The sequence below is a fragment of the Dromaius novaehollandiae genome, chromosome 7 (genome assembly GCF_036370855.1).
Source record: "Dromaius novaehollandiae isolate bDroNov1 chromosome 7, bDroNov1.hap1, whole genome shotgun sequence".
Lineage (NCBI taxonomy): Eukaryota > Metazoa > Chordata > Aves > Casuariiformes > Dromaiidae > Dromaius > Dromaius novaehollandiae.
In genome coordinates, this window is record NC_088104.1 from 44,730,285 (window position 1) to 44,750,684 (window position 20,400).

Sequence of the window (20,400 nt, forward strand, 5' to 3'; positions counted from 1 at the left end):
TGTGGTTTTTTTTCTCTCCCCAGAGAGGAGGAAATGGCTCGATTTCATGAGGTCATTACGAATCCCAAGTACAAAGCCAACCCACTCATGGCCATCAGTGAGCATCTCTCCAAGAGGCTAAGGCAGGAGGAAGAAGGTACACCTCTCTAGGGCACCAGTTGGGACCGAACATGCACACTGGAGCCAGAGCGAGGGCCCCAGGCCCTGAGCGAGCACAGCACTAACATGGCCTCTCAGCCACTTCAGTCCTTGGAAGCAGTCCAGCAGATTATTAAACCCAACAGTCCTGTTTTCTGTCTGCAGGAATAATGCAGCTCTCTCCTGATGGAGGCAGCTGCTCCTTGGCAAGTAGCCTGCAGAGAGCAGGGTGTTCTGGTGAGATCTTTGTGCAGACATTAAGCTTCCTGTGAAGTGTCTTGACACCTTCTCCCTTCTTGTGAGCAGGCACAATTTCTTAAATTATGCCACTGGCAATGTGTCTGCTTTTTGTTCTCTTTCCCCTTCCCCCCAACTCTTTGCTGACAACTCTGAAAAGAGGTTCCCTGGTGCTCTGTTGCGATTGTTCAAGACCCCAAGCCCTGGAGCTTAGAAGACTGTTGTAGATCTGCATGAGGATTGCTGCTGCTGTTCATTGCTTTATATGAAAATTTAGCTTTGGAATAAATGCACTTTCACACAGTACTGAGTTTGAGTCTTGTTTTGATAACTATTAGTTAAAATACAAGCTTATTCTCATCACTGAAAAAATTACTGAAAAAAATTGTTTTTTTCTTCCATGTATAAAATTAATCATGAGACTGCTGCTGCAGCATGCAACGTAAGACACTTGAAATAATTGCAGATCATGTCTAAATTAGACTTGTCTTTCTGCTACCCTGGAAATGTGTGCTTTGAGCGGGTGATGTTGATTCCTTCTGGCCTATGTTGTGTTCCTGCTTGGCTTGCTGTAAAGGAAGCATCTGAAAACATCCAAGTGCAGAGAGTAAAGTAATGGAAATGGTTAACAAAGTCAAACTCTTTGTACTGCTGCCGTATTTAGCAATATTTAGTTGGCACCAAAAAGGGGGTAGAGTGCCAGATGTCAGACTAGAATTCCTATTTGACTGGACGTTCCAGCAGTTCAAAGATTTAAGTCGGAGAGCTTGCTTTGTAAGGCCAGCTGTTCACCTAGTGGCAGCTGAGTCCAGGACTAGCCATCGTGTATGTGATTATTAAACCGCGCGCTTCTTGAAGTACCTTCAGCCTTTGCATTCTCTCTACTTGATTGCCTCTTGGTGAGGGAGAGCTGGCCCAAGTACACAGTATTGGTATGGTTAATCCTTTGTGGAAACAGAACTACATGGGAGAGGCTGTTCCAGCCCGTAGCCCAGAGCGTCCGCCTGTTCTTGTTTGACAGGAAGGCCGGGGCTGGTTCATCTTTTGGGGTCAAGTTCAAGGAAAAGCTGGCTTAGCCTGTGTTCAGACATGAGTGGAAAGAAAGCTCCAGGAGGGTCGTTCAGAGTTGAGTCTGGGAGTTTCTGGCAGCTGGTGAAATCATGGATTGGTTTGGTGCAAGGAGTGGGGGAAATGACACTGGTGTGGGACCTGTTGGGAGGTGAGTTTCCAGGCCAGCAATGGAGGGGATGTGGCTACCAGACATCAGTAGGCAGGAGGGACCACAAGGAAGGGGCCTTCTTTCAGGGGTAGGATCTTTGTAGACTTGACCACAAAAGGTGTCTAGCTTGTTAGTCAAACATCCTTTTCATGCAGAAGACCTGGATCTAATTTGGGGTTAGTACTGTGAGAACCTGTTTCAGCAGGCAGCGTGAGCAGCTCTGAATGAAGGCTTTCTCAAGCTGATCCCTTTCCAAAGTCCTTCAGTCCTCTCCCCCTGCCTCCCTAAGCTGGCAAGGGACACTACCTCTGTTCTCCTCTGACTTCTCTCCCCACTGTCTCTCCTCTTACCTTCCCTCAGAAAGTCTGCATTAGCTGCCTCAGATTGCTGTCTCTTCCACTGCTCCAGTAAGCCTGTGACTGAGAGGCAGCCCAAAGCAGTGGGTCAAAGAGCCAAGCACACCTGCCCGAATGGCTCCATACCATGCTTGTCTGTCCTGGTTGCCAAATTTAACCAATTCTTTGTCCTTCTCAGTCATGCTTGTTTTGTTACTTAGCTAAATTGCCTTTTCAGTGACGTGTTCCAAAGATTCATCTAGTTTTTGAAAAGGTGTGTTCCCGGGGAAAATGAGAGGTTTGATGGACATTGTCTCTTAAATTTTCTCGAAGTAAGGACTTGCTGGCCATGGTTCGAGTGACTTTTTCTCCATCTGATGTCATTGTGAAGATTGTTGTGACTGAGGAAATGAGGCGAAGTGAATGCGTTAAGAGGAATTTTCATGGCTAAATATGTTTAAAGGTGTCAGAGCAGTGAATGCTGGGATTTGTTAGTCTGACAGCTGCTTTCCTCCCAAACAAAGCAGTCAGGAGGGAGGAAACCTGAGCTCCTGCCCTCGTGCATCTTGTGCAGTGTGCTTTTCTGCAAGCCCGAGAGGGTTTACAGAGAAGTAGGGGCTAGAAGAGGCCTCTTGCAACGATGAGTCTGTTGCTGTGTGGTTGTTTCAGACTGAAGGAGGAGCTCGGTGGGGCTGGAGAACGTGCTCCGTGCAGGCGTGTGATTCTGTTGCAAAATGGCGTGTGCATGCCACAAAAGTGTAGCCTGTTGAGCTCACCCTTTCCTTTATGTGGGGGTTTGGGACTCTCTGGAGTGGTGGAGGTTCAACCAAACACCCATTCTCATCTTTATGTGGGGGTTTGGGACTCTCTGGAGTGGTGGAGGTTCAACCAAACACCCATTCTCATAAAGCTCAAGTGATTTTTTGTGGAGACAACTGAAGGCACAGCTATTCCCTATTTGAAATAATCCTGATTTGAAACCTCGGAGACATCAGCGCTGTCTCTTGAAACTAATAATGTCTTCAGACCCTGGAAAAACAACCTACATTTTTGGATCAATGCTGAGAAACATCTGAAACCTTTACAAAAGAAATTCATTCTGATACTCAGACAAAGCATGGAAACTGTAGCCAACTCTTATACAAGTTAGTGCCTAAAATCAGCTGTAATGGGAAGTGGCAGGCATCCTTAATTATACATGTCTATTGCTTTGCTAATAATGCTGCTTTTGTTCTTCCTCTAGGCTGGCACTAACAAAGGCAGTTTTTTAATGCCTACCTTTTAACCCCAACGATGCAGACCTTACCGCTGATGCTGCTAGTTGTTAGAGAAGTTGCTGTGCCACTCCTCCTCCCCCAAAGGCCTGGCTGAAGTCGTGCTGGCAGAGGCCACAGACAGATGCTGGCTGTCCCCCATCCTTCACCTTGTTGCTCTCAGGCTGGGAGAGGGCTGGCGGTGCTCTCCTTTCATCCGACGATGGAAGAGTGTCTGGCTTCCGTGTCAGCGCTGAGAGGTGAATGTGTTTTGCTGTTCTCTGGTGTGCTGTAATGCCCTGCCAGGTCCCAGACTCTGGAAAGCAGCGTCTGTGAGGGCCGTCGGTGGTGTCAAGCAGCTCTAAGTATCTCCCCAACTTCTGGTCCGTTCCTGCTTGCCCTCTCAGGGGTGTCTGGCTGCTGGTAGATTGTGTTTCTTTCAGTCCACCGTGGATTTTGAGCTTTGAACGCCAGCCCTGTCCGCGGTCATGCTTCCTGTGCTGCCACATGCTGTACCGTGGGCCAAGCTGGGCACCATGGAGGAGAGCACAGGCCTGGCCTGTCCTGCCAGTTAACTCTGGCCCCAGCTCTGAAGTGCTGGCCTGCAGCTGCTTTTGCTGCTCATGGATCTCAACAGCCCATGGATATAACTAAGCTTGAGCTAGGGCTTTCTGCTTTTTTCTCTATAAGTCCACTGTTTTCCCTTCACTCTCTTTTGTAGCTGGCTGCCTTCCGAAGAAGCCATCATCCTTTTGCTTAAATGGAGGGAAGGTGAGACAGATGAAGGAGGTGAAGGTACAAAGCAAGATGAAGATTACTTTTCTTTCTACTGTTAGTGAGCAGAGCATTCAGGGGGATGTAGAAGTGTATCTGGAGGGCATGAGGGAGGGAGGAAGGCTTTCATGACATGTTGGAGGACTTAACTTTTATTGCTCTTTCCTTCTGTGCTCTGTGGGAGCTTTGCAGCTTTTTTTAATCTTGTGTTTTTTTAGAAAATACATAACATGTGAAGAGAGTCTTGGCCTCCTTGCAGGGCTGGATCACGCACGAGCCAAGCCATGCCCTCACACTTCCCTTTGCAGCAGTGGGGATATGCTGTTGTGCACCACTGTGAAACGCTGAGTTACTCAAGAGAAGCTGCAGGCGAGTTTATAAAATGTTCTCCTGGGCTGTGCACTGTGGGTTGTGATCCGGCTGCGTGTATCCCTCCCCTGGGAGATGCACGCTGTGCATTATGACTGTGCTTTGCAGAGGGCTAGCAGAAGTGGTAATTTTGTTTGACGTAAGCCCGTTTCCTGTGCACCATCTATTTAGTGCACTGTACTTGACCGGTGGGGACCGTCTTTTAAGGCCTCTGAAGAGTAAGTAGGATGGTCCCACGCACCTCTATTCCAAACCAGTTCCTTCCTAGATATTTCTCACCCACTGGGATGAGAACAAATCTGAAAATACACCCATTCCTATTTTTCCAGACTGCTTAGCTTCCTTTTCGCAGGCAGTTCCAAGTAACTTCAAGCTGCATCCAAGCTCGGGTGGCCTGAATTGCATTGTTAGGGCAAACCTTCAGCTGACAGAAGAGCTAGTCACAGGTAGGTGGTAGGGGTAGATGTTGCTGTTTGTCGTATGTCAAGGGACTGCCAGGTTCTGTCTTTAAAAGAGTAATGTCCCGATGGGATTGCGTTTTTTTTTTTTTTTTTTTTTTTTTCCCTCCATCTTGTGTAATTTTTGATGAAATAGCCCCTGCAGTTTGGGGCTAGAGTGGAAAAGGGATTTCTGAGTGTGAAACCAGAACCACGCACCTTTTCTGGAACCTCAGAAACCATCATCAGTGGTTTGTGCAGCTCATCCCAGAATGACTTTCAAATGCATCAGGGCAGGGGCTGTCCCTGTGTCTCAGCCTGCACGCAGACTTCCCAGTGCTGCAGCTGTCAGTGTCAGGGCATAACTGCTGAACACAACCATCTCGTCCTGCAGAACTGCCTGCCAATCTTCAGGTGTCCTTATGTGGCTAACAGAGTGATCAGGGATAGCAGCCTTTAGGTTGTCAGCTGTGATGTTTATAGCCGGTGTCGGTGTGTTAAATCGACCTGTCGCTGTAAATTTTGACACCAGCAGCAGAGTAGCAGGACGCTTCTCCCCTGCCCTGCGTGACTTTGCCCCATGCTTCCCCTTCGAATCAGTGAGAGCCAACGGAGCCGAAGGCTCGTCAGCTGGGAAGTGGAGGTGTGCCTTAACGGGCGGGCGATAGAAGCAGAGGAGGTGATGAGCTGGGTGACCCCATGCAGATGTGGATACGTACTCTGGTGGCCCATCATCTCCGTACACAGCATCACCATGTGTCATGTTCACACCTTCTCTTTACCTTGGATGGGCTGACGCTGTTGCTTGTATGTTTGTCTAGGTCTTGCATTGCTTAGCCCTGGGTTTGAAAATTTTGCTCTCTTGGGTATTCAGCAGCAGTTAAACATGTGATTGTTTAAAACTATAGTTCACAGCCTGCTGCTGCTGCAGCCATCTCCTGCCTCCGCCATCCTAGCAGTTGAGCAAAGGATTTAAAATCTGCCAGGAAACAGGCGTCTGAGACGCAGAGTCGCCTTCGCAGTTGGCGTGTTTTCAGGATGATAAAAGCTTTCACGCCAATTCTTTTTTTTAAGATAGCAGGGTGGGAAAAAATAGCTTCCAAGCTGCATAGAGAAATTGTGCTGGAGGGAAGGGTGGGGGCCTGACCTGGCAGCTCTAGACTTAGCAAGAAGTGAGTAAGCAGTGAATGCACTGCAAATTCAGGACTGGAAAATTTTGGGGCTATTTTTCACAACATTTTTTTTTCTTGTTGGTGATTTTGCCCTTGAAGGCTGTGAACAGAACTGCGTCTGCAAGCAGAATCCTGGATATCCTGTCCATTTTGTGGTGCCAGCGGATATTTTCTGTTACGCACAAAGCTCCCAAATGCAGTGGGTGGAATGGGGATTCTCCTTTACTGGCAGCTTATGGGTAGTGTCCTTGGTTCACAGGTTTCAAAGGGATTTTTTTAATAGCAGCTGTTGCAAATCCCATGTTTTTTGCCCCAGTACCACATCCTGCTTTGTTACTCCTAGAGTTAGGGGCTGCATCAGGCCAGCTGTGTATATCATAAAAGTTTGGTGGGTCACAGAGAGCTGACCCTTATCCTTTGACCCAAGGAAGTCTGCGGAGCATGTAGGCTCCTTCCTCTTTCCTTCTGCGTTCTGGCGCGTCTGCCCTGAAAACTTTTCCGAACAGACCTTGTGCAAGGGAGTCCCCCAGCTGCTTTCCCTTATGGAAAATATGACTTATGCCAGAGGGAGAGTGCTTTCGCTCATACTCTGGTTGAAGTTATGAGCTGTTTTGGCCCCATGGCTTGCTTTTCTCCTGCAGCTAAGCCTGTTTGATGGCTTTTGCCAGCACAGCCCCTGCCAGTTCAGGCATAGAGGCAAATAGCACCACAGTAGCTGGGTTCTGTATCTAAGAGCGAAATGTCTAGTCTGGCATAGCTGGCAGCTCCTAGCCATACCAGCAAGTTGTCAAGTGGCATATGACTGGGCACCAGTCTCTGGAAATGCATCCTCTCCTGTTCCCCAGATGGTTTTGTATTTTCCTGGTACATATGTTCTGTACGGGACTGTAAAAATTGGCTGATCCACCCTGGGTTTTTCTTTTCTTTTTTTTTCATTCTAGCTTTGTAATCAAATGCTTTGGGATGGCAAATCTGATTGCCTTAGAGAAGTCAGGGCAGTGTCATCATTGCAGGATATAGGCAGGGGACCGTAAATAGGTGCTGGTAATACCTTTTCTTGGACAACAGGAGGGTAACGAAGCCTGTTTCCCGCTTTGCAGAAAAATGAACTTAACTTTGTTCCCTTTATCATTTGATCTACAACCTTTTCCAAAAATGCTTCATATTTGTTGAGGAAAACTTACTTCTTGTGATTCGAGTAGATGATGTTACTTTTATCATTCTTTTCTGAAGTCTTTTTTTCTTGAGGACTGACTTGGCCATTTCTTCAGTGTAGTCAGACTGACAAGTCAGCCGTTGTCCATGATGACCTCTTTCTCTTTTGTGAAAACTGACATTAGCTTCATTTGGAGAAAAGTGGCAAAAAATTTCCTTGTGCCCTGGCAATCACTGCTCCCGAAGCCCAGGGCAGGGTCTGTGGAAGCCCCAGACAGCTCTTCTCTGACTGCAAGTTATCTGCTGCTATGTAGAAATGGCTGTGCTTGGGCACAAGCAATGCTGTGCCAGGTGCTGTGTGCTCATGGGACTCATCTAGGCAACCTGGAGTCTGAAGAGATCTCATGCCTATGGCAAAAAAGCAAAATGTAGGAGGACCTGGGCTGATTCATGGCTTGGATAAAAGGTCCCTGTGTGACCCTGTGCTTTGTGTGTCCCAGTTCTTCACTGAAAGGTGAAAGTAGCAATACAACTTGCTGCCTGGAAGTAGCTTGCAAATGAAATGAAATTTTTTATCGTTGGTGTTGAGAGACTGCAGAAGATCCTACCGATTCTCAGGCTGGTCTACTGCACTGTAATGCAAAGAAATCATTTAGCAGCTCTAGATGTGCTGCTTCAGTGGGGGAACAGAGGCTACTGTGCTCTCCCATTCACAGTTAAAATGAGAGTAATTTAGCCTGGAAGGGACCTCTGGAGGTCTCTAGCCCAGGCTCATGCTCTACCTGGGGCCTGCTTCAAAGCTAAATCAAGTCACACTGGAGCGGAAAATAATCCCCAAAGGCAGACTGCTTTTGGAGAGACAGCTCCTCCCTGGTACTTGAAGCGAAAGGTGGAACTTCTGCAGACTCCGGTCTGAGGAGGGCTGGAGCTAGGGCTTGCAGCTTGGACCCAGTACAACCCACTTCTCACTGCCAAGTTTCTGTTGGCGCCACCTCTTTCAGACCAGCACCAGTTTGCGGAGGAGGAGAAAGGGAGCATGACAGATTGATTTGCTTTCTCCTGACTCCTGTGGGAACAGTGAAGAGATCACAAGGCCTTGGCAGGGGGACTCTGGCCGGATGAGTAGTCTGTATTTGGATTGCTAAAACTGACTGACATCCTACCTTCCCTCCATTCCTGCAGTGTAATCACCTGTCATGAGGGTGAAACCCTCTCTTGCTGAGGGTAAAAAGAAACAGCTGGATGCATAATTGCAGAGGTGCTGCATTTTCCAGCTGTGCGGAGCTCATCTTGTACTTCCCGTAGCTTGATCCTGACCTCTGGCACTTGTCGCAACTATGCCAGACTCAGGAACAGCTTCCAAAGCAGAGCAAGACCTCAGTCTGCACTATGGGAGGCACTTGCCAGTTGAGCCTGTTGTGGATGGGCCAGACCATCCTTCCCTTGTGCTTTCTGCCAAAGGCTCGCAGCCATGTTGTGCCAACTGCTGACTGAAAAGCAGTGGGACTGGGGGGCTGTTGGGGGCTCTTCAGGCTGATTCCAAGGTCTCCCCTCTGGTGGCTGACAGCAGTCCCTGGGTCATGCTGTGGTGCAGTATGACTCTGTCCCTCAGCTATGCTGCCCCGCCAGTGCTCAGGGTGCTAGCGGCAGTGTGTGAAGAGCATCAGGAATGTGTCATTGAGTCTGTGCTGCAGGATCATTGCTTTTTTTCTGCTCCCTGACCACAGCGTGCTAGGGGCTGGGCCCCTTCCTGGGCGTGTTATACTCTCTGCAGTACTCAGCCTTCTTTCCTCAAACATGAGGCCCCTCAGTCCTTCCATCTCCGAGAAAGTCCTGGCCAGTGTGACAGGCCCTGAGCCCAAGAGAGGTGGAAGCAACAACCATAGCATCCTGCCTCAGCCATGGCGAGGAGTAGATGCCGAGAGCAGGGTGTGAGGAGGGGGGGAGGATATTCTCATTCTCCTACTGTGCTCTCATGGCCCTGCCAGCAGCAAGGGGCTGAAGATGTGCCTTCATAGCCAGCGGTGGATCTATCCCCAGGAGTATGTTGAACTCCTTGAACCCATGCCGAGTCATTTGGGGGTGCATGTCTAGGTTTGCTGTCTAGGGACAAAGAAGTTTCTTCCAGCTTACAAAAAAACTTGAACTCCTCACCCTCACCAACAGCACACCACCAGGCATGGGCTGGGAGCCGGGGCTGCCTTTCTGCAAGAGTGAGTCACACCTTACCCCAGAGAAGTGGCTGTCTGGGACCGGGCTGGCTGTGACTCAGCCTAGCAGCGTGTGTCCGTGCTGAGCAGCCTGGTTTGTGGTTGCCTCTGTGTGACCTGGAACGCCTGTCCAGCTCTGCCGTTGACAAGCTGGCTTCCCAGAAAGCAAAGGGACTAACAAAAATGGAGATCCTGAGGCACTAGGAAGCCAGATTTTTCCTTTGACTATCAAGTAGTGCTGAACTTCCTTCCTTCATCCCTGCCCCTGCACACTGTGCTTGGGGCAGCGTGCCAGCTATGTGACCGTGGTGCTTGACATGGGGACCGGACAACTCCCTCCAGGCATGTAGGACATCCTCGACTTGCTGTGGGATGCCTGGCCGGCCCAGCGCCCCGGGGGATTTGAAGGCTTTGAGCTGCAGTGACTCCTTCCCCTTCCGGTCAAGAAAGGACAAGAGTAAAGCTTTAATATGAATTACACAGCAGCGATCTAGCACTAGTGACCCTGTGCCTCTCCTCCCTCTTGCATGCTCCAGCAGGTCCTGCAGTGAACCCTTTCCCTCTATAGTGTTATTTTTCCCTCCCCACTCCCTGTTCCCTAATTGATCCTTGCGGGAGGGATCCATTTCCTGCGCTTTATGGAGCTTCTTGCCCACTCATGCCTCTTTCTTTTCCCCTCATCTACAACATGCACAGCTGTAACCAGCCCAAAATGGGTTCCTGCAGATGTGGCAGAAGCAGCCACATGGAAGCTGGTGAAATAATGAAGCATGTGACTTTGAGCTGCTTGATGGTTTTGAAAGCAGATGACATTGGCACTGGCTTCTCTTTCTTTCATTTACATGTTGTGCAAGTGAAGGGAGAGGCAAATCACCTGATCAGACATTTGCTGGTGAGCGTGATGTGTCTCTGCCTCGGAGTGTGGATTTCACCGTAGCCTTTTGCGGCATCTTTGGCCTCTGCTTTCACTGCTCTTGGTAACTGTCCTGACAGAAGATCTTGTTGCCTTGCTGTGCCCTGCATTTCTCCAGATCATTAAGGGAGATGCAGACCAGGGCAGATCCCTGTGGGACTCCTGGTGCCCTCCCTCTGAGAGATTGAATCTTATTCCTGCTCTTCACTTCCTAACCTTTAACCGGTTATTAATCCATGGGAGGCTGCTACCTCTTATCTTGTGGCAGCTCAGTTTCTTTAAGAGCTTTTGGGCATTCTTTAAGAGCTTAAGAGCATTGCCACATGCCATTTGGAAATCCAAGTAAAGCCTTGTTAATTGGATCACCCTTATCTCCATACTTACTGTTTTCTTGCAGGGGAAAATCATGCCCTGCAATGCTAACTCTTCCCCAACGTGATAATTATCTGAGCGTCTGCTGATTCTGCTCTTGACTGCAATTTGCTTTTGTGCAAGATGTTAACAGTCTGGTACCTGGCTACATGTTTTTATTTTGGCAAACAATTTATTCCTATTCAGCCATTTTCTCAGCTAACGACAGCACTGCTTTTTCGGGAAATGGTGAGCTCTGTTCCAGGGTGGAAACACAGCAGAGTCTGGGTGGGACCTGCTGCATGAGGAACGTTGCGTAATGAGAGATCTGGCCTGGCATGCGAGCGTCAGGAGCCTGGTAATAGGAAATAGCCGAATGTCCTATCTGCAAATCCCAGTTCCTTTGGTTTCTTGAGCCTTGTGGGATACCTCTTCCTGCTTTGCGTGTGGCAATGAAAGGAATAGTCTCTGCATGTGAGCTGTGCTGGCAGGCCACCTGCTGCATATCGATTGTCAGGGCTAGGCTTCTAATTCAAATTGTGCGAAAAAGCAATGCATTAATCCACTTAAAAAGAAAAAAAAAAAAAGCAACGTTGTGTTGAAATAGGTTTCAGTTCATAAGTACAATTTTATATAACAAAGTAAGACTTTGGTAGAAGAACTAAACATCTGAAGGCAATAAAATATACAGTTGGGAGAGAAACGCATTATATGCTAAAGGAAATGTTTCCAAAAAGTATGTAAAGTAAATGGTTGTCTTTATTTCCCTGAGGCTGGTCCCTTCTTGGCACCCAAAGCAGCAGGAGCCGCTGAGTGCAGCTCGGAGATTTTTCTCAGCCCAGCGTTCAGAAGCTTTTATGGGTGCGGGAATTCCAAGAACCCAAACTGGGCCCAGTTTCAAGAGTGACTTTCGTGATGGAGCTTTATCAGTCGAACAGCAGGGCAATGATTTTTTTTTTTCCTTAAGTCAATTGTTTCCTTATGAAGAAGGTGTTAAATAGCAAAAACAAAACACGCAACTTTGCCAGCAGTGTTGTTAAGATTTAGGCCTCTGCATCCAAGTGCTCTGGGATTTTCCAGATCACTTGGTTTCAAGTAGGGCACATAAAAATATAATCTAAGGGTTTCTCTGCTTTAGCGATCAGTGTTTCGTGCCAGAAGGGGTGTGCCTCTGCTCTGGGTTCATTTTGGTTACCCTGTTTGAACTTGCTGTGATTTGTATATGAAACATTCCCATTATTGTCCAGGTCCACGTGTGTCTGTTCTGTGAGACCAATCTTTGCCATGCGTATAGTGGAATCGTGTTTGTTTTCTGATGTTGTTTGACTAAGGGGTTTCTGTGCTGACCCGTAGCAGGGAGGGTGGGTCGCTGTGACAGTCTGATCCAGACTCCTTATTCAGTCTGGTGCAATCAGCTTTAATAAAGAGCAGATTTTTATGCTTTAATCAAGTACAGATTCTGTTCGCAGAAAGCAAGCGTGTCTAGGAGAGAGGGAACGGGACAAGACATGCCAGAGGGCTATCGTGGCTATAGGAGCTAGCGGGAAAATCAGCTGAGCAGCGGAGCAGCAAGTGGTGAGATCTCTCGCGTGTTATTAATGAGGCTGCAATACTCAGCGTTGGTTTATTGTCCAGGGTTGTTATTGTAAAGGATTTGAAGCGCTGGAAGCTAGCAGATGTGCTTGACAGGCGTTTGCAGTTCTCCGTCTGCAATGTTAATAGCATGAAATAAGGCGCACGAAGGGTCATTTGCTTGATGATTCTAGGGACAAACGCCTTGCTTTCAGTGGCACAAGTAGGAGAGGAAGCTGTGACAAAGAAAATAACCAAAACAGGAAGCTGCTGTGAAGGGAACAAATGTCAGCGTGTGAAGGGCTCGGTTAGGTGAAGGCAAGTGATGCCAGAATATCCTTCTAGAGGAAGAAGATGGAGGAAGAGATAACGGCTTCGGTGCACGTACCCCGTTGTCCCGTACTCAGCAGCCAGCCTGGAGGGACGGGCTGCAGAAGGGGCCGTGAGGACATGCTGTTCCCACAGCCAAAAACTTGATCTGCATTTAAGCATGCAGTTTATCCGGCTTTACCAGATACTGTTTTAGGTATTGGGGGACAGAAAGCAACACACTAAGAGGGGCAGGGGCGAGAAGGAGAATTGCTTACTTGGAAGACAGTGACGTTTTCAGCCCTCTGTTGTCTATAGGCTTTCCTGACTCTGCAGGGAGTAGGAGGGAGGTTGATCAGACATGGCCGGGCTCCAGGGTGCCCCAACAGTTTCGTTTTCTCACTGAACTCCTGACTGTGACCCTCCCTATTTTATGATTGATTTGTGATGTGTGGCGAAGGCTGTTAAGTTGACAGTGCCTTAAATCACAGAGCTTCTCTGCTTTATTTACTAATCAATGCTTAGGCTTCCTTCATAGGGGGGAAATCTTGACATATTTGGCAAAAAAAGGACTTTGTGAAATAAATGTGCTGTGCTCAAAGAGGCTGCTAGAGTCTCCTGGCCGTGTTGTAGCTGGGAAGGGGAGGAATTGCACTCTGATGCTGTTTTCTGACAAGACTGGGATGGTGAAGGTGGTAGATGGACAGCTAAATTCCTACCTTGTGGGTCAATCTGATGCAACTGCAGTGTATTTTTCATATAGGTTGGTAACATGGAGACTCTCAGCTCTTGGATAGACAGTTGGATTATTTTAAAAGCATGCAGATAAAGTAAGTAGCCACAGGAGCATGGCTGCTGGCCTCTGAGTCACAATTTTCATTCCTGCTTGGGGAGGGATGTGGCTGAAAGCACCATGTGTTTTTCCCACATTTTCTGGGGGAGAACTCAGCGGTCTGCAGCGCTGTGCTTCCGTTAGCACACCAACTGGTGCAATTTCCCGGTGCAGATGCCTACCAGAAGACATTACCCCCTTGTGTGGGTATCCAGGCAGGCCAGAGGCCGGGAGCAGCATGCTGCACGGGGGAATTGCTGGATCCCAATGTGTGAATTTTACCCTTTGATTCAGAAGCGTAAAGAGCTACCCCGCACCAGGAGACCTTGCGTTGGCTCTGTGCAAAGCATGCATGAGCTGTGCTCCTGTTGACATGTGGAAAAGGGGGCATGGAAACGGCTTTGGCACAAGTGAGTGTTGGGGGCATGTCTTTCCCATGGTGGTCTGTGTTAGGTACACACTCGATCCCTCTCTCGTGAGCATGAGGAAATCTGCCAAGCAGTAAATGTGATGGATTTGTGGTGGTCTTGCCATCCTGTGTGCTGTGTTTGCAGAGGCTGACAGAGCTGCAGACCAGGGGGTGAGGAGGGATGCGAGGGAACAGCCCCTCTGAAAGCCTAGGGCAGCAAACTGACGTTGCTGTGGAGGCCAGGAAAGGCCTGCAAGAAAGGATGGCAGAGCAAGGACGAGGGGGCTGATGAGGGGGCAGGCTGGGATTTCAACATACAGGTGCTGAACGAGGCTCTCAAGAGCCTGAATTTGAAAACCTTGGTGGTAGGCAGGGTTGGACTTGGCTGGCAGGCATAGGGCCCTCAGCCTCCACTGCCTTGTCTTGGGCTTTACGCTCATCCCCTGCTCCCCAGAGCTGGTGGTGTCACCAGCAGGAGCTCCTTTGGCAGCTTTCAGGCTCACGTCTGGCTGCTGCTGAGGCCCATTGTCTCTGGGCAAGCCAAGGTGAGTTGGTGGGGGTGGGCACCCATGTATCCAGGGCTCTTGGGATGGAGCCTGTTGACAGGGAGTGCCCCAGTGTCCGAGGGGATGCAGAGCACCTCCCCATCGCTGCCTCTGCTCCATCCTAGAAATGGGATGTGAGGGATGTCCACATTTCAGGGATCTGCCTGCCTTTGCCTCCAGACATAAACCAGTGCATCTCGTGGCCCTGCAGCTGTGCTGGATGCCAGCACCCATGCTGGGTGCTGGCACTCTCACTGTGCCGTTTCCTTGGGCACCAGCTCTCTGTGGTCCCTGGGCTCTTGCCCTGGCAGCTCAGGCCTGGAGTTTCTTCTCCCAACCTTATCATGCAGGGATGCTCAGTAAGCTGGCTCTTCCTCCACGATATCCCAGTGTAGGCTGGAGAACAGGGCAAGTAACCTTGGGAGGCATGAGAGGACATGCCTGACAGAGGATGGAAACTGTATGTTCCAGGTGAAGGATGTGTTTAAAGACCAGCCATCCCCACCTCTGTCGGCATTTCCCAGGTACAGCGCAATATGGAGTTCAGAGACCTGGTAGCTCCCTGTGTCTGACAGGCTTGGAGGCTCTCCCGAGGCTGGAGCAGCCAAGCATGGCGCCTGTCTCCTCACCAGCAGGAGGGACCATGGAGTCCCCTTGTCTTGCATTATTCTTGCGTGGCATCTTCGCGACGGCTTATCTGATGCATTGATTGCCCTCCCATAGCATGGTGTTGCAGCTCTGTCCTCGACTGCTGCAGGTCATTGCTCACGTGTGGGGCTGGCCTGCTGCAAAGTGGAGATCCTCAAGCTCTGGGGCAAAGCAGGTCCCGTAGCAGTGAGGGTGACTGCATGTTCAGGCATGGAGAGGAAGAGCCGCAGCGAGAGGATTGCTGCTCGTCAAAGGTGTAGCAGGCCAGGGCAAGGCAAGGCTGGTCCTGTCATTTGTGCTTGGAAAGCACACACTTTGGGATGGGCATGTCATTCCCACCTCTGCTTCAGAAGAGCAGGACCTCTGTGGCTACACCTGCAATGACCATGGATGAAAGCAGGAGATGACACTGTTGACAGAGCATCGAAACTTAGGACTGCGTGATCTCCGCTTTCTCAGCTAAGGCCAGATCAAATGCTCCAGAGAAACAGGTAAGAAACCTCCTCCTGGCACAAGCTACGCTGGATGCTGGTTGTGGTGGCTGTGCTCCACCTGCCCCCTGCAAGGTGCTATTGAGGCAGTGTCTCTCCGAGATGCTCTCTAGCTCACCAGGCACAGTCCTGGCTGTGAGATGAATCCACGTCCTCAGCAGCACCAGCTATGTGTCATTCCTCGCAGTTGCCAGGGCTTGGGAGATACTGTGGGTGGAAAGGAAGTGCTAACAGGAGCCCCAGTGCCCTGGAGCGTGGTGACTGCTAGTGATGCAATCAAAGTATTTGTGTATTGGGGGGGTGAATGCATCAGGACAGGGCCACGGAGAACAAATCAATGCTTATCGCAGCTTCCAAGGGCTGTCCGGCAGCTGTTTGATGGCTTTGTGAGCGCTTCAGTGGAGGTATGGCCCTGAGCTTGCAGCCAGAGGCTGTGCACGCTCCTGCAGCGGGGTCAGCTCCTCTCTGGAAGCCGTGTTGATATACCAGGAGAACAAGAAATGACTGTGTTTATAGTTATTTTAGATACGTTTAATCACTGCTTGCCAATGCAAAGGTTAATCTAAACACCTTCCACTTCACTCGATAAAACAACTGCTGCCTGTCTCATGAACTCATTTGTTCTGGTGGTTTGGGAGCAGGGAAGTACTGCTATAGAGAAAGCAGTTAACTCTTACAAAGCTATTAATGCTCCTCCACCTGCCTTTTGGGAACTGCCCTCCACATAAGGGGCAGCCTGCCTGTGCTTTAAAAGAGAAAGCTTGGGAGAGAAAAGCTACAGAATGGCTTTTGTAGGTGGCAACAGCTGCCTGTCCTGGTACAACTCGTGCTGCTTCATGTGGACCTCTTGCTTCCATTACTAGCACCAGTGTTTAGCTCGGTTGGGACACTCAGGAAGATCTAGGTTGCTTATAGCACAATGTAGGCTGCTTTGGACAGACATGGGAATGCTGCAAGGACATGGGGGTTAGATCTGAGGCCTGTCTAGCCCTGCATCCCCTTGCTGACAGTGGCCAACCTAAGGAAAGTGGCAAAACAATTCAAGCAATGCTTCCTCCCAGATTTTTCCAGTCTCCAGCAGTTCGTATCTCGGGATTCCTGAGCCAGAGTTGTTGTTTTTGTATTTAATAAACCTTGCTGTGTTTTTCTCCCAGTTTTTCCTCCTCATAATTCCTAACATTCCCTTTGCTTTTTTCTGACCTCTTTTTGGTATAGTTCCATGAAAGATCAGCTCCATCTGTCATAATGCCAAGGTCTGACTGCTGAGCAGCCATGGTCAGCTCAGGGCTGTGGGATTGGTTTCTCCTTGGTGCATCGCTTTACTGCATTTTGTGCACCTATTTTTTCTGAGTCCACCAGTCTGCCTTGCAAAATCTTTTTGCAGTTCTTCCCAGTTGGCCTTATCTGTTCTATCTTGAACGTGGTATCACCAACAAACTTTGTCACCTCGTTGCTCTCCCCAGATTGTTTATGAGCATGTTGAAGAACACGGGCGCCCTCGCAGATCTCTTTGGGACTCCCCTGTGAAAACTGCCTTCATTTCCTATCTTTGTAACCAGTGGTTTATCCCTGTGAAGAGCTCCGCTCTTATTCCATTGCAGCTTAGGAAGCTTAGAAGTGGTGGTGAATAACCCTGTTGAATGCCTTTAGAAATCCGAGTAGCCTACATCAATTCATCTCCCTCGTCCATGTGTAAAGACTTCCAGTAGTTTTGCGTCGCATGGCTTCCCTTCCCCAGCACGTCATGTTTATTCATGAATCCATTAATTCTGCTCTTTGGAATAGTTTGTGTGGATTTGCCTGGTGCAGATATTGGGCTTGGGCCTGTAGTTTGCTGGATGTTCACATTTTCAAAATTGGCATTGCGTTAATCGCCACGGTAGTTTCAGTGAGAGGTTAGACAATCTGGTTAGTAGTGCAACTGTTTCACCCTGGCATTGCTTTGTAATGCTTGGGTGACACTGTCACGGGTCCTGGAGACATGATACTGTTCATGCTGCAGACCCTCTTCTTGGAGCACCTCCACTTTGATACAGATCCTCTTATGATTCTTAGCCCATAAATAAGGACTGTTTGACAGAAGGAAAACAAGCTCACCCAGCTCTTCCACAGTGAACAGAAAGATAAAACCTCACTTAGTTTTCTGTGACTCTGCTGGTCACATGCTCAGTACTGGGGACACTTTTGAGACTGTCACCATGGATGTCCTGCACTTCGGCTTCTTGTGCAACAGTCTGTGCTTCACCTCCACGTCCTGCCTTCCTCCATGACCCATGGGCACCATTCTACAGCTCCCTCCAGCATTTCCTAAGAGGACCGTGCAAGCATCCTAGGGTGGCTCTAGGCTTTGTCCAACTGCAGGGAAGACTCACACTGCATTTTCCTCCTGCTGCAGAGGAATGCAGCCCCGTGCCCACAGCCACCTTGCTCCACCAGAAGCCTTTGGCTGTCCAGCTTGACACCGAAGTCAGAGAGTGCTCCCACGAGGCACAGGCAGACCATGAAGAGAGGCCAGAGCCAACTTTTTCTCAGCCCTCGCCCCCAAAAGGAATCTCTGCCAGTGGAGTGAAGAGGCAGGTTCATTGCAGCTGGTGTGAAATTGCCTTGACATGAATTTGCCCTTTCTCAGGCCACAAGCCAGCAGCTGTGAACTCTGGCCTCAGCAAGCTCTTCCCTACTGGTTCCTCCCACGATCCCACTTGGTGCTCTGTGGCTCCCCCTGTTTATATTAGCCAGGGTTTGGATGTCTGTGAATAAATAACATCAGTACGCACCAGAAACGTGCTGTCTGCTCTGCAGTGTCCAGCCTGTGTGGGCTGAGCAGGGGCTGGGAATCAGTTTGTGCTGCACGAGGAGGCTGTGTTTCCAGCTGGACATCTGGTCCGGTGAGTGATGGGGCAGTGGCCAAAGCCTCAGGGCTAAATAGTCAGACAGGAGTCCAGAAATCATGTTCCTGAGCAAGCTACAGCTCCTTACTATGCTTCAGCTCAAAAATGCATGTGCTGCATGGGCCAGACAGGCTGGAGATGGAGATTTCCCATCTCTGGGAACCTGTCCCAGGCTAGCCACACCATCCTCACTAATGCCCTTAGCCCAAGGGATGAGCCTTGTCATTTCTTGGCAAACCATCTCCTAACCAAGGGAGAGCTGAGTCTCGAGAGCTGTCCTAACACCAGCTTGCTCCTCGGATGAAAGATGATCCAAACCCCGCAGCCTCGCAGTCTGTGGTTCCCCAGCAGCCCTGCTCGGGGGCTGTGGGGTCATACCTGGTGTTGACACATCCCCTGCTCTTCCTGCCCGTCCCTGTCGTTGCACTTCCAGATGGAGGCAGAGACACATGCAGGAGAGCAGGTCACCGGTTTAGGGGTGGCTCGGCCCTTTCTGTGGTTGCAAAATGCATCTCCTACCCCAGCGAGCAATCAGCCACAAAAACAGGCTTTTGGTAACCCTGCTCGGTCCAGTAGTCAGTGCCTGTTTTGAATGCTTGCAGGCACATCAGCCAGCCAAGCTCAGCTCTCCTGGTGCTGCAGAGAACAAAACTGACCTTACTGGGATGGACTTGCTGGCTGGCTCCTTGAGCCCTCTAAAACCTCCTCTCCCATCTGGGGTCCTGCCCAGTCCCATGTGTACTTGCTGTCTCCAACTTGTTGTGTTTGACTGGATTTTGCACTATCAAAGCAGGAACCCTGCAGAGAGCTCGAAGGCTGCCCTCTCACTGCTGCCCATCCACGACACCGTGGGTCCATATGATGGAGCTGGGACCTTCCTGATCCAGCATCACCATCTTTCCTGCAGATGTAGCTCTCTCTCTTGGGCAACTGCAGGTCATCATGTAAGTACAGTGACATGCCTTGGTGTCACTTAAGTGTTTGCCTAAGTGGGTTATTGCAAGGTGGTACCATGGGGCTACTGAACTGTGTTGCCTTGTGCATAGGCCTTACAGCTTGTATTGTACTGTATGCTCAGAAATGTGTTTTACAGAGTGTGTACGCTGTTGTGTACAAAGCAGTTTTATCATGTATTGATAACTGGGAGCGTGTGAAATCAGTTACATATAAACAAGGTGATGAGACTATAGGCACATGTGTATTAGAAAATAGGAGCTGGGTTTTACAGTGTCCCTAGCACAGGACAGCCTGTGTGCATTGTAGGCCACTGAACTCATTTACTATAAGTTACAGCCTCGATTTTCCACGCATCTGTCCTTGCAACCAGCACCAATTAGAGAACAAAAATATGATATGTCAGTAACATGGAAACATCATCGGGTGAGCTTGGACAGTGGGGCGAGCGTGATGAATAATTGAGGCATTGATGATTTTTATAAGAGTGTGAAATTACATGCTCTGTAGTGAACTCTGCTTGGAAATGTACAGTTCATATCTGCGAGGTCATGCAGCATGGGGCGATGGTCAGCGCCGAGCTGTGGGAAGGGTTTTACAGCTTGGCAGACTCTGCGTGGGTGGATGCACAGGCAAATAGATGGATATTTTGTCTTTGTGAGACAGAGATGGCTCTGAGGGGCTGAACGCCAGCAGCAGGCTGGTGGGGCTCTGGCTGTCAGCACAAAGTCAACTCTTTGCCTAGTGAATTGATCCTTGCCCTGTAACAGCGTGTCCCTTATGTGCCATCATGGACCCTTCTTGCACTCCTCTGCCCAGGGACCAGGGATTTTTGGGAAGCAAAAGCACATGTCCTGTCTAATGTGGATGGCTTCGTTGTCTTCTATGCTGGGGAGCCCTGCGTAGTCCCTGGCAGTCCTGGAGGTGGGCTGGGAGCATCTACACACAGTGGGATGCCCTGGGGAACACGAGCTGTGGGGACGGAAACAACTGGGACAGGCTGGATGCTTAGCTGGAGTCAACTGGTCCAGCCTGGTGCAGTTTCCAGTCTCCTAGTCCTGGGGTTTTCCCCCAGCTTGGTGCTTTCTGGTATCTGTAAGGTCCAGTTCATAGAGCCGTGAACGCTCTGGTCCTGCCACTCGTGAGGAGGCCCTCGCCCCTGTGATCGCAGCTGCCGGCAGAACCGCAG

General features: G+C 49.6%; 2 protein-coding genes across 4 annotated transcripts in view; both read left to right on the forward strand.

Moving 5' to 3' along the window:
* The window catches only part of SLX9 (SLX9 ribosome biogenesis factor), a 65,881-nt gene extending 65,203 nt beyond the window's left edge, over positions 1-678 (forward strand). For both annotated transcript variants that reach the window (XM_064515432.1, XM_064515433.1), the window contains exon 6: positions 24-678. In XM_064515432.1, coding sequence (XP_064371502.1) covers positions 24-150 — 127 coding nt within the window. In that variant the 3' untranslated portion in view covers positions 151-678. The remainder of the gene's footprint in view (positions 1-23) is intronic.
* An 11,322-nt stretch (positions 679-12,000) lies between these two features.
* ADARB1 (adenosine deaminase RNA specific B1) overlaps positions 12,001-20,400 on the forward strand; it is a 122,017-nt gene continuing 113,617 nt past the window's right edge. Inside the window, exon 1 of one of the 2 annotated variants that reach the window (XM_064515440.1) lies at positions 12,001-12,138. The gene's annotated coding sequence lies outside the window, so the exon portion shown is untranslated. The remainder of the gene's footprint in view (positions 12,139-20,400) is intronic. The other variant, XM_064515439.1, reaches the window with a different exon arrangement.